Raw genomic sequence first — 12,414 nt, forward strand, 5'->3', positions numbered from 1 at the left:
CTTGGATGACTCTTTTACTTCAATTTTAACTGTATGGTGATTAACCATAATATTTCCCTGTAAGCAACATTGGTAAGAGTTACCTTCCTCCTTTTTTACATACTAAAGTACAATCATTTTCGAAGGTTGTTGCGGCCATCTAGCTGGTAGCTCTCTTCTTCTGAGCAATATTCACACCATTCTTGTGCTTTCACTAAAATGATAGGCAAGTCCTGAACAGAGACTGTCTTGATGAGACTGTAGGAAACCTCTACATGGTTAGACATGGTTTCACTGTGCTTGGCAGGCCTCAGACTACCAGTATGTCTGCTATTGGCTTCGTGCCAATAAACTTGTCATTGCTATGACCACTGACTGTGGTAACATACTGTAAATCAAGATTTTAGTGTTTCCTAAAACTGGGGGAAATGGCAATATCTTTTAACATGACCATTAATTTAAGTTAATGAATACACCCAATAAGCTCAGGAATGGACACTACAGGAAAAGGTAAAATTTTTCGATGAAACTGTTGAACGAACTTCTTATCACAAGCCTTGGAAGTGGATAGTTTCTTCTTTCCCTCCCCCCCAAAGAGACTTGTCGAAATACTTTTCTTGTACGATATCTATTAAACTTCGACTGACAGCAAATGCACGAGCTTTGAATCTAAGGTTGGTTTGTTGAGAATATTCCAAATGGACTCTTTCCACTCTTCATATAATATGTAGCTACTGGACTTGTATGCATATCAGAATGGGTTGCATCCAAGATCCAAAAGTAGTGTGCAGTTCCCCGTACTTGGTAGGGGTTACACAGCTGGACAAACACGTTGACTAGGACCTCTTAACAGATTAATCTCTAGTGAGCTATTAAGATAAGTAAGCAGAGACTGGGGAAATCAGTTTCTTTTATGGAGGTTTTCCTTCAAATTTTCTTGTATGTGTTTCTTATTCTTGCTGTATTTTGTGTAAAAGTGCTCTGCCCACAAGAGATTGCGCCGATACAGCTTGAAATGATATCTGGAATCCTGTAGTTTACTTTGAAGGGGATTATTTGATGAATCTCTTAAGTATGGTTTCTAATTATAAGATTTTACTGAGGACTATCTTTTATTAGAGTTTTACAGTATGTACTGTAGCCAACTTGTTTGTAGAGATTTGTATGCTCTAAAATTCTCATGCACATGCTTGGGGACTATCATTGATGGCTTACATAGTGCAAGCCAAGAAAGCACTCGAATGACTATTTCTTTTTCTTTGACTACCTTCACTAAAGTTGCCTCAACCTGGCTCTCCTTTGTAATACTGTTTTATGCATCATAACCTTTCTCAATAAATGCTCTATATAGATGAAAACTGCAACAAAATCCATTTGCTGGTTCTTGATCTAAGCACACATGTACATGCATGTCTACCCAGGACTTCCTGTATGTATTATGGGTTACAAAATGATTACTTCTAAATTGTTATATTGGTGTATTTTGTTTCAGTATGTCTGGCAATTGTAATTCCAAAATTGAGCGACATCATCTCCCTGGTCGGAGCCGTGAGCAGTTCTACTTTGGCCCTTATTTTCCCTCCTTTCATAGAAATCTTAACCTTCTGGAATGATTTTGGCAAGAACAACTGGATTCTCTGGAAAGATATCGCCATCATGGGCTTCGGTGTCTGCGGATTTGGTTTCGGAACGTACGCAAGCATAGACAATATCATAAACCCCCACCAAGAGTGAACCAGCTGGTTTGTTCGGCAGCCAGCCTGCTTGGTTTTTCTGTGTTGAAGATCTACAATGGATGTAGGTCAATTTGTTGCATATTTTCAATATTTATTGAAGTTGGATACCATGTCATTAAATATTCACCAATATTTATTGTCGATGTGATGAGAACTGAAAGCAAGGCTTTCGTATTTTCTCAAGATTTTAGAAAATATGTTTAAGGCCAAAAGCTCTTTTTAAGTGAAATTATGAGGAGCCATGCTTCCTTTCTGAATGAAAATTATTGCAGGATAAGTGATCAAGGAGTTGAGTAGTGCAAGAAAGGTTCTGCCCAGCTTTGATCAGGCATTTTTGAAGAAAGTTTTATCCCTAGTTTTAAATTCTTATTCATTGACATTCCACTATTGTAAATCGACATGGTCTGATGATTACAGGCTACTGAAGGTCTTGGTTTAAATGCAGGCGTTTCAGAAAATTCATTGTTTTGCCCTCTACGATATTTCAGTTCTTTATTTGTTGCATACCTAATGTCGAATTGAAAGTCTTTCTTAAAGAAATTCTTAAGTTTTTAAGTAAAAAGAAAAGTAGGCCTAGCATGTAAAGCATTAGAACATGTGCAGTGGAGAAAAAGGAAAGAATACTTCTACTGATCATTGCTTTTCAAATGGAAATGGTTAAGAATCTTTCCTTTAGAAATACTTCTCCCATGGGGAGATTTTCTGAATGAGTAAATTAGTTTGGATTGGGCTACTTAATGGAGTTTCAATAAGTTTTTCTGTACTTCAATATTCTTTGCTATTCTCCACAGATTATTTTGATACTCTCTACTCCTTGGTGCATTTGTTTTCTGGTGTTGTAAGAAGATAACCGAGGAAAAGGCTTCCTGTTCAGTAAATATTGCCTGGAAAGATCTCATTTTGTATAATTAGTCATATTTGCAAATCAGAAAAAGCCGAGTAGTTGATTATACAGATAAGTGATCAGAGATGGGAGAAAACTTAAGTTCTTACTGGAAATGTCTACACTAATGTATTCTATCCCTATTTTAAAGTACATGTAATTAGTAGTTACCTGCACCACTGTGATTGGATGAACGAGTTGTCTATATTTCTATTCTATTAATGAAGAGACAAAGTTGTTTGTCTAGTCGTATACAAATGTCTACGTATGATGTTGCTTCTTGTACTATATTGTTGAAGCTGTGATAATAAAAGGCTTTGGATTTAAAACTTCCGCTAGATGGGGTCCTTGCTCAGAAGCAGCCTTACTAAGAAATGGAAGTCTAAAATACTACAGTGTACCAGCCTCTTTAAGTATTTATTGGTTAGTTTGTAATTGTATGTCATACTTCATCTCATAAAGGCTAGTTTTACCAGGTTTAGACTAAAAATATCTCCATACTCTGCCAATAACTAATACAATCTTTCTTCTAATCTGCTAAATTACTTCAATTTTATCTACGGTCTGGTGAAATTTGTCTCTCTGACTAGACGCAAGACTTATGACCTAGATCAATGCCTCATTGAAACGTACGTGTACTTAAACATATCAAGCAATCGGGTTACAGCTAAACTCAACAAATTCCCTCGTAAAATTTTATCCTCAAATTCATCGAATCACTACCTTAAGTCTCTTTATCGTAATCTAGCTTAAACTCTTGATTATCCAACCAATCCAAAAAATGCAGGATATAAAAAATTAGGCACTAATACACCTGAATAATCTAAAACAGTCTTATCCTGCCTGTGAACTTCTAAGAATAGTTGAATAAAATTGGTCCACGGTAAGACTTCTCCTACAACCACACTTTTGTTTCATGCCAAAGAAAGTCCTTTCCATCTGCACCTAAATATCTTCAGATTTTCTTTCATGAAATTAGTGATACTTCCCTACAAAAACTAAGTTAATTGCTGTTTTCTAGGTAACATGAAGTTCATGGTTATGTATTACACTATCTGACGTCAGAAAGAGTAAATTATCAATGTAACCTCTCTCGATGTAGTGACTCTTCTCAAAGTTCCTCTTCTTACAGAAAACTATTTCTTGCATGCAAAGAATCTTCGATCCTACCCTTGGAGACTTCAAAAAAAATTTTGTATGTCAGTCGCATTAGAAAAGGGAATATTATTCAACTAATGGAAATAGTCTCTCCCTCTCCTCCCCCCCCCCCCCCGCCCCCCATCTGTACCCCAGTTCTATTGCAACCCTACATTCTGAGTCTGAAATATCACTATTTCTGCTTAGAATCCTCTTGTCTGAGCCAGTCACTTTCTTAATATTAACCATTTTGCTAACATTACCTAAATTACCTAAACTCGGTGCAGTGGAATTCATCTGAACCTTTTTCAGTGTTTGGCATAAAAGAAATTGTAATACAGATTTCTCAGCTCAAATATTCAGTTCACAAGAACTGATCATCCTTCGAAATACAGTACACCTACATAATAATGACCCCAGACTTCATAAAATTAACCTAATAATATGCAAAATGGAGAGCTTCCAGTTAAATACAGTAGTTAATATTGGATAACTGTAACATATACAGGGCAAGAGACTGTGATATGCCTCTTGTGAAAGTGTGGTATATAGTATCGCACTGTTCTGGGGGCTTGAAACCATCTAGATAATCCATTGACATATCAATTTTCTTGGTCTTAGCTTGCCCAGAGTTAGCATTTAATTTAAGAGTCGTAGCTATTTATAGGTTCTTATGCCGACTTTAATGTGAAAAAATTTATAATAAAATGTACCCGAAGATTTTCATACCTAGGTTTTAGTGTTGTATTGTAAAATTCTGAAACCCGGGAGACCATCTGTTGCATTCATGGGCAAGGAGTTGCCTGACTAATATTGGAGCTATACCACTAATCCCAGAAAATAACTTCTTTTTTTTTTTTTTTTTTTTTTTTTTTTGCTTTTCTGTCTTTCCTGCCATATCTACTGTTCAGTTTTCAGATTTTTTGTCATCTGGCCACACAGCATTGCATTAATCACTTTCGAATTGCTGTCTCTTGCATGGCAAAACTAAAAGTACATGAGGAGACTGGTCCCTTGGTAGTAAGTCCTGGAGTTTTAAATCAAAAGCTTAGAATTACAAATGGCATTATCACTGTTCACATCATATTTCTGTTAACATTTTAGTATAGATTTTTCTGCTGAGTACAATGTACATATATTTTATTGCTTGTTGTGCACCCTAGATCTTTTAAAGGTTGTGTGTGTGTGTGTGTGTGTGTGTGTGTGTGTGTGTGTGATATCCATGTGAAGGGTATAAAACGAAATGTTTATGATGCATTTTTGTTGCATTTGTTTGTGTGTACATAATTATAATTTTATTTATTACATAATATGAAATTGTGTTGGAGAAATATGCTGTTCATCTTAAAGTATTGCTCTTATTCAAAATGATTCACTTAATTAGTGAATAGTATTTCTCTCTTTAATATGATGCTGTCATGAATCTGCACCTAATGTATATTTTATTGATATTTATTTCATTACCAATAACAAATGGAAGGAAATCTCTCCTATAATGGACTTATTGGGCTGCCTTCACACCAGGCTTTCAGCTGATGTATCTTAAGACTTTGTTACAATTGCTGAAACAAACATTTTACGCACAGAAAGTTGCACAATAAGATGTCTTAGGTACACAGCTGTTTCAAAAGATTGCTTGATTTTAGATGTGTGCTTTTGTTGGTTCACAGTTGAAGTTTATTAAAATGCAATGTATATATTTTTTTCTATGGCTTGCACACTTAAAAGTATTTGTTCTAATATTATTTGCTGCCATGATACAAAGCTTATTGTTTTTAAGAATTTTGGCAAATTCCAATAATTATAACAATTTCAACATGAATTTTCTGCTGGTTACAAAATTTGAAAATGAAAAGACTGTGCTTCTTCCAAATTGAATTGAATTAAATTAAATGAAAAGCTTTATGGGCGTCAATATTGCAGCTAGTGTGAATGGCGATAGAAACAGCTTACCCTTGAATTGTCTGGTTCGTGGACTTGCATTCAAATATCTTCAAACTCTTTCCTTTATGGCAGCAATCTTGCCATTTAAGTGTACAGTATTTGTTAAGATGTAAGCTGTCCCTATCCTGTCATAGCTGTGGCACAAAAATTTTCACATTTAAACTTCCAACAGAAAACTTTGAAATTCATTGTGACAATAAAATGTATTTAAATTTAAGAATTTCATTTTTAAGTCCATATTGAACAGAGAATAATAGATAAATAAAATTAAAAATCCACCTTTCCAATACTAATAAATGTTTTAACTTATTTGGTTTAATATTAGTATTGAAAAGGTGGATTTTTAATTTATCTATTACAATAAAATGTGCCAAAATGTGCTGAGGCAGCATTCTATACAAAGATGATTAAAATTTTCATGAACTTGCATCCTATGACATGATTTTTTAACTACCTTTAGTCTGCAGAGAAAGAAATACTGCCTTGTGTTAAGTATTATTATTTTTAACTTGTGTTCTGTTTAATATTTGCAGGATCTATTTATTAGCCTTTTGATAAAGACCAAACATGTGATTGTATAGTATGTCTAGATGAATGTATGTTAGTGTACTTCCCTATGCTGACAAGACTTTCAGCTAAACAGGAAGATAATAAATTATTTAAATATTTTTACCCCATTTCTTTTTCCTTTGGTATTTTCCACCATTTTTTATATCTATTTTTAATACTGATAAAAACTGCTGGCAGTATAATATGATATAGTATGATAAACCTAACAGTGACAATAAATTTTATATTTTCCATTTAAATTAAGAGATGTATTCATGAGAGGTTGGTAATAGTATTCAGTTGGCTTGACAATGAGAAACACTTTCCATGGACACTAGGCTACTTCTTTCATTACACCCTATCCTCTGTAGGACATCAGGTATCACCCTGATGCCTTTTTCAGAACCTCTGTTATCCTCTCCCTCTATCTCCCGGTACTACTCCATCCTGTCCCTCTACCCTTCTGTCATCGATCTTCATAATGTTCATTAGTGTGTACTGATTTCCCGGTTCTCTTAATTCCAATCTGTCTATTACTTCATTTTAGGCAATCAACTTGCTTCGTCTTTCCTCGCACCCTACCTGTTGTTTCCCTTGCTCTTCTGGTCCTGATCAATTGTCCATCAAATCTCACCTTTTCAGTCAGATTTCTTCTGAGATTGCCATAGTGTTCTTGCACAGTTCATGCTCCTATTTTTCATCTTAGGTCCGTTGTCTTTCTCAGGAATTTTCTTCCTTCTCCAGGATTTTTTTAAATTTATTTATTTTTTTATATCTCCTAGTTTTCTTAGTCTCAAGTAATACTCTATCCCTCACCTTTTAATGTCCCAGTCTTCACATCTGTGGATGTGTTCCTTCCATGCACGGATGCTTTTTTTTGTACAGAAGGAATTTTTTTAAATACTCAAATATGAAAACTGTCAAACATAGCCTGGTTAAACGACTATGCGCAATGCAAAAATATAGTTGTCTAAAACTTGTATTTCGGGAAATCCTAGAAGTGTTTAAAGAAACCTTGTGGAACCTTAGCACGTATTTTAACCTAGGAATTGTACATCTGGAAAGGCAAATTTCAGTTTTTCAATAACTTTTTAGAATGGTATATTATTATGATGATTTTCATTTTGGCCAACTGTGGACCACATTCATTTGAATTCAGCTTAATCTGTTTCTGGGCTTAAATCCTCGTCCAGTTCTTCATCCTTTTACTCTGAAATAATCTCCTGTCCATGACGCTTGGGTACGGGATGTAACTTTTCTTGAAACCTCTTCATGGCCTTAATCCTATACATGCAAGCATCCCTGTTGCTGATTTAAATTCCTTGTATTCAAATTTCTTCCAGGTTCTTCACCTCCTGATGCCAGCACACCTGACTTCAATCATACATAGAAAACTGAAAGCAAAGAAAACTATGTAAAAGATGTATTATGTACCCATAACTTACGGAGCAGAAACTTGGACAATGATAAAGGATGAGGGTCTAATACAGGCAGCTGAAATAAAGTTCATGAGAAGTGTGATACAGAAGAGTAGAAGAGACAAAATAATCAGAAAATCCAGGAAGAAATTGGAGTGGAAAGAATAAATGATAGAGTAGAGAAGTCTACTAAGATGATTTGGGCACACAGAGCGAATGAGTGATGAAAGAATGCCAAAAGGTGATGGGAGATGCAAATGCAAGGAAGGAGAGGCTGCGGACGACCACAGTTGAGATGGAAGGATATAATCCAATGCAGGATTAGAGAAAGATGCCTGGACTGGGACACAGTGTCGGAGTGGTGGAAAGACCGAAGAAGGTGGAGGAACCATATTTGCCCCTACCCGGCTACAGCTGGAGAATGGGAAATGACATAGAAAACCATTCACTAGTGATGGGCACTATTGTGACAGGATCTAAACATTTCTAGAGATTACTGTAATGACCAGTCCTTCAAGAGAGTCTTGGAGATCTCAAGTGCTGTCCCAGAATCATGCTGCAGGCCTACGTTGAGGTGGAGCGGAGTGTTTGTGTAGAGTACACAAGTAGTAAACCGAGCTCGATAGCTGCAGTCGCTTAAGTGCGGCCAGTAACCAGTATTCGGGAGATAGTAGGTTCAAACCCCACTGTCGGCAGCCCTGAAAATGATTTTCCGTGGTTTCCCATTTTCACACCAGGCAAATGCTGGGGCTGTACCTTAAGGCCACAGCCGCTTCCTTCCCACTCCTAGCCCTTCCCTGTCCCGTCATCGCCATAAGACCTATCTGTGTCGGTGCGATGTAAAGCAAAAAAAAAAAACCACGTAATCTGCAAATACTTGACAGAAGACGGTAGGTTACTGATTGCCAGAGAATTTGTTGTGGTATTACTTAATCTCTAGAGGATGCACATTGTGACTGTGTGTGTAGCATTAATACGTTATTAAAGGTTACCCAGTAAACCAGTGATTTGTCTTAAAACTCTTCGCCTATAGCCATTGTATGATTGTCACATTATCAATATGGGGATTTGTTTAGGTTTTAAACTGTGTGTGATATTTGCTGAAGTTTAGCTTGGGTTATTCATATACATGCGTGATTTTTTGGGTTCACTGATGCCTTGAAGAGATTCTACGAAAATAGGCCATACAAAACTTTCTTTCAAGTACAGAACTATTAGTTTTATAATGGTGAAATGGAGAGTTGTACGTGAGGTTAGGGTTTTGCAGCTATGCCCTTTCATTAGGGAGATACAGTACATTCAAAGAACAAAGTGTCTGGACGACCAAGTGAGTTGGCCGTGCGGTTAGAGGCGCAGCTGTGAGCTCGCATTCGGGAAATAAGGGGTTCAAACCCCACTGTCAGCAGCCCTGAAGATGGTTTTCTGTGGTTTCCCATTTTCACACAAGGCAAATTCTGGGGTGCACCTTAATTATGGCCACGGCTGCCTTCTTCCCTCTACTAGCCCTTTTCTATCCCATAATCAGAAAAGACCTATCTGTCAGTGCGATGCAGAGCAGATTGAAAAAAAAGTGGAAGTAGCATTGTGCAAAACTGAAGGAATCTTTTAGAATTTCTTGCCCCCATAGTACTGAATACTAGACTGTTATTTGCAAGAACAACAAATTTAGGAATGATCAAAAACCCACAAAATATTGTTTGCAGTTGGGCAAATTAAGTATTTTTCCTTTACTTTTTTTAGACAGGTAACTTAGACTGTAAACTCATTACTACTTATTTGCTAAGAAAGAAAGCTATAAACTCGCTCTGCAAAGTAGAAGAGCTACTACCTGAAATTCTTTGCCTTGAAATGTCTAGATTCTTCAAATAGTGAATCATTCTAGGTGTATTTTTGCTTTCGAAACATGCTGGAAAGATATTACAATGCACTTAATTTTCTGGGACTTACATGTTCCAACAGTCCAGCTAGAGATGGGAATTCTTCTTGCTTGAGTCTCAAAGCTTGCAGCCAAAATCTTGTTCAAGTGAACAGTGTTGACGATCTATGGTAAAAAATTTTAGAAGCTCGGGACTCCAGCTGTTTCTGAAGGATCACATTTTCATATGTGCAACATCTTTATAGAATTTCTTGCCTTGAGAGGAGTGGTGTTTATTGATACAAGAGGAAGTACAACTGGGCGACCATCCACTGTTAACGCTAATCAGGTCCGACACTTCAAAAAAATGAAGGTATTGCCAAAAGAAGACTGGCCAAACGGCGTTTGTCTAGGAAACCTAATACCCAACAGGAGTTGACCAAGGGAGATTGGCTAGAATGGATGAACGTGAGGAGCATAACACAAGTTGAAGCAATGCCAGGACTCAGGTAAGGGTCTTGGCGTTGCCAACCTACACTCCCAAGTTAAGAGCCCCTGGGTCCCTTTGTCTCCTCCGACGACAGGCAGGGGATGCCGTGAATGTTATTCTACTGCCCTTGAGAATACTGTGTACTAAATCTTCTTGTTTATATTATGAGCTCTTAAAAAAATGGTCCAGATTTTTATATTCATAAAGACAGTGGTCTAAAAAGCCTATTGTTACATGAAATACAATTAGCAATTAAATATAAATTAAGTGTTGCTATTCGTTTGAATAATCTTTCTTCCTGTTTGCACATACATTCATGCTATTCCACCTCATGAATAATCTGCTTGACAGATGTCACAGCATTATATTGCTCGTAACATCACGAGTGTACTTCCTCTTCTCAAGACTTTGCACTCTCGTTTCCCATTTCTGTCGACAAGGCTTGCTGTAAAGTAGGGGAAAGGTTGACACCAAAATGTTGATAGCTTGGAAGTTAACACTTGCCTATTACATGCTGGACATGAAAGTTTACTGTATTACTTATACGTGCCCAGATCTGCATGTCGCCCATAGATGTCAAATAGACTTGCACCACACAAGCTGAGCTTGTCCTTGGACACTCGCAGCACTAAAGGCCATTTGCTAAATAAGGAAATAAATGATGTTATTGATTTTTACATTCCACTAATTAAATTTACAGTTTTCAGAGATGCTAAGGGGTTGGAATTTTGTCCCACAGGATCTCTTTTACATACCGATAAATCTACCAATGCAAGGCTGACGTATTTGAGCACCTTCATATATCACCAGACTGAGCCAAGATCAAAAATGCCAACTGGGGCTGAGAAAGCAATCGCTCTTAGCAGTCTGAGACACTCAGCTCAACTATTAAGGATTGTGGAGCAATGATGAAATACCCTTTGCTATTTCCTGATGGATGCAGTGTTTTTGCATCTCTCTTGGCAGAGGACAGAATAAATTGTAGCTTCCATTGGCCTCAGTCTCTTTTATAGTTGTGGAGGTATGGAAGATCCTGAGGTATGAGTGGTGCTCATAAGTCTGGATGTTATGTAAGGTGCTAATTATGGAGTCATTCATGTTACAGTGGCACTTTCTAATTCAGTGTGGAAAGTAATAGCAAAACTACCTCACTCCTTATTTTGTCTAGTACGTTTCATTATAGCATCACCATCGGTCCTTTCAGTTTTGTTGTAATTGCATAACCTTTGGTGGTGCTATTTGAGGATCCTGTCTCTCTCCACCCTGATTATATGATAGGCAGACAGACAGAAGTAAACATTTACTTAAATTTGGCTACACTTAGCAGGTTCTGGTAGAATGTGGCAGCATGAAGACTGCAATCAAGAAGGGATTAGTAGATAAAAGACTGCTTGAATGATAACCAATGACGGTTTTACTATGATCATTGGTAATACTACTCTTTTCTGAGTGCCATGATCACATTTCTTCTTGCAGTCTTGATGTAGCTAAAAGACTCTTGCTGATCTTTAGCTTTCCTCAATATTTACTCGAATTTTAAATCTGCGATCGTCTTCACCTGGTCAGTCCACTTGTGTGGTGTCCTTCCTCTTGTCTTCTACAAAAAGGAAAATCCATATCCCGTTTCTATTCATTCGATCGGGTCAGGATTGGAATGAATGAAGCCCCCCATCCAGCAGCGAGGACAGGAATTGTGCCAGCTGCCAAAACCTAACTCACTCTTCTGGGGCAATGATTAATGACTTGCAGATGAAACGAAATGTTATGGGAGTGTTGCTGGGATGAAAGATGAGAAGGAAAACCGAAGTACCCAGAGAAACACCTGTTCCACCACCGCTTTACTTACTTACTTACTTACTGGTCGGCGCTACAGTCCTTGTAGGTCCTTAGCGTCCTTTATCACCTGCCTCCATTCATCTCGGTCCTCAGCTTTTCTTCTTCAACGTTTAACTCCTAACTTTCTAAGGTCATTCTCAACATCATCAATCCATCTTTTCCTGGGTCTTCCTCTCCTCCTTGTTCAATCAAGTTTTCCTATAAACATCTTTTTAATGGTGCAGGTTTCTGCCATTCTCTGAATATGACCGGCCCACCTAATTCTTCCCTGCTTTATTTTAGTAACAATATCTGGCTCGCCAAACAGTCCTTGCAGCTCTACATTTGTCCTCATCCTCCACCCATCCTGATCTCTTACTGCACCAAATATCTTCCTTTCCCACCGTAACAGCCACTGTTCTTCTCTGGAGGTCATCACCCAGCATTCTGATCCATACATAACTATTGGTCTTAATACTGTTGTGTATATTTTAATTTTTGTATTCCTGCTGACATTCCTGGATTTAAACATATTTTGCAAGGCGTAAAAGCATCGGTTTCCACTTGTTATCCTCTCCTGTATTTCCACGGAGGTTTTATTGTCCTCT

The 12,414-nt window shown here is 37.3% G+C and overlaps 1 protein-coding gene across 3 annotated transcripts in view; it reads left to right on the top strand.

The window, feature by feature from the left end:
• LOC136881309 (proton-coupled amino acid transporter-like protein pathetic) overlaps window positions 1-6,347 on the top strand; it is a 46,507-nt gene extending 40,160 nt beyond the window's left edge. For all 3 annotated transcript variants that reach the window (XM_067154116.2, XM_067154118.2, XM_068229245.1), the window contains one exon: window positions 1,472-6,347. In XM_067154116.2, coding sequence (XP_067010217.1) covers window positions 1,472-1,713 — 242 coding nt within the window. In that variant the 3' untranslated portion in view covers window positions 1,714-6,347. The remainder of the gene's footprint in view (window positions 1-1,471) is intronic.
• Window positions 6,348-12,414: the final 6,067 nt, after the last annotated feature.

The sequence above is a fragment of the Anabrus simplex genome, chromosome 9, assembly GCF_040414725.1.
Source record: "Anabrus simplex isolate iqAnaSimp1 chromosome 9, ASM4041472v1, whole genome shotgun sequence".
NCBI lineage: Eukaryota > Metazoa > Arthropoda > Insecta > Orthoptera > Tettigoniidae > Anabrus > Anabrus simplex.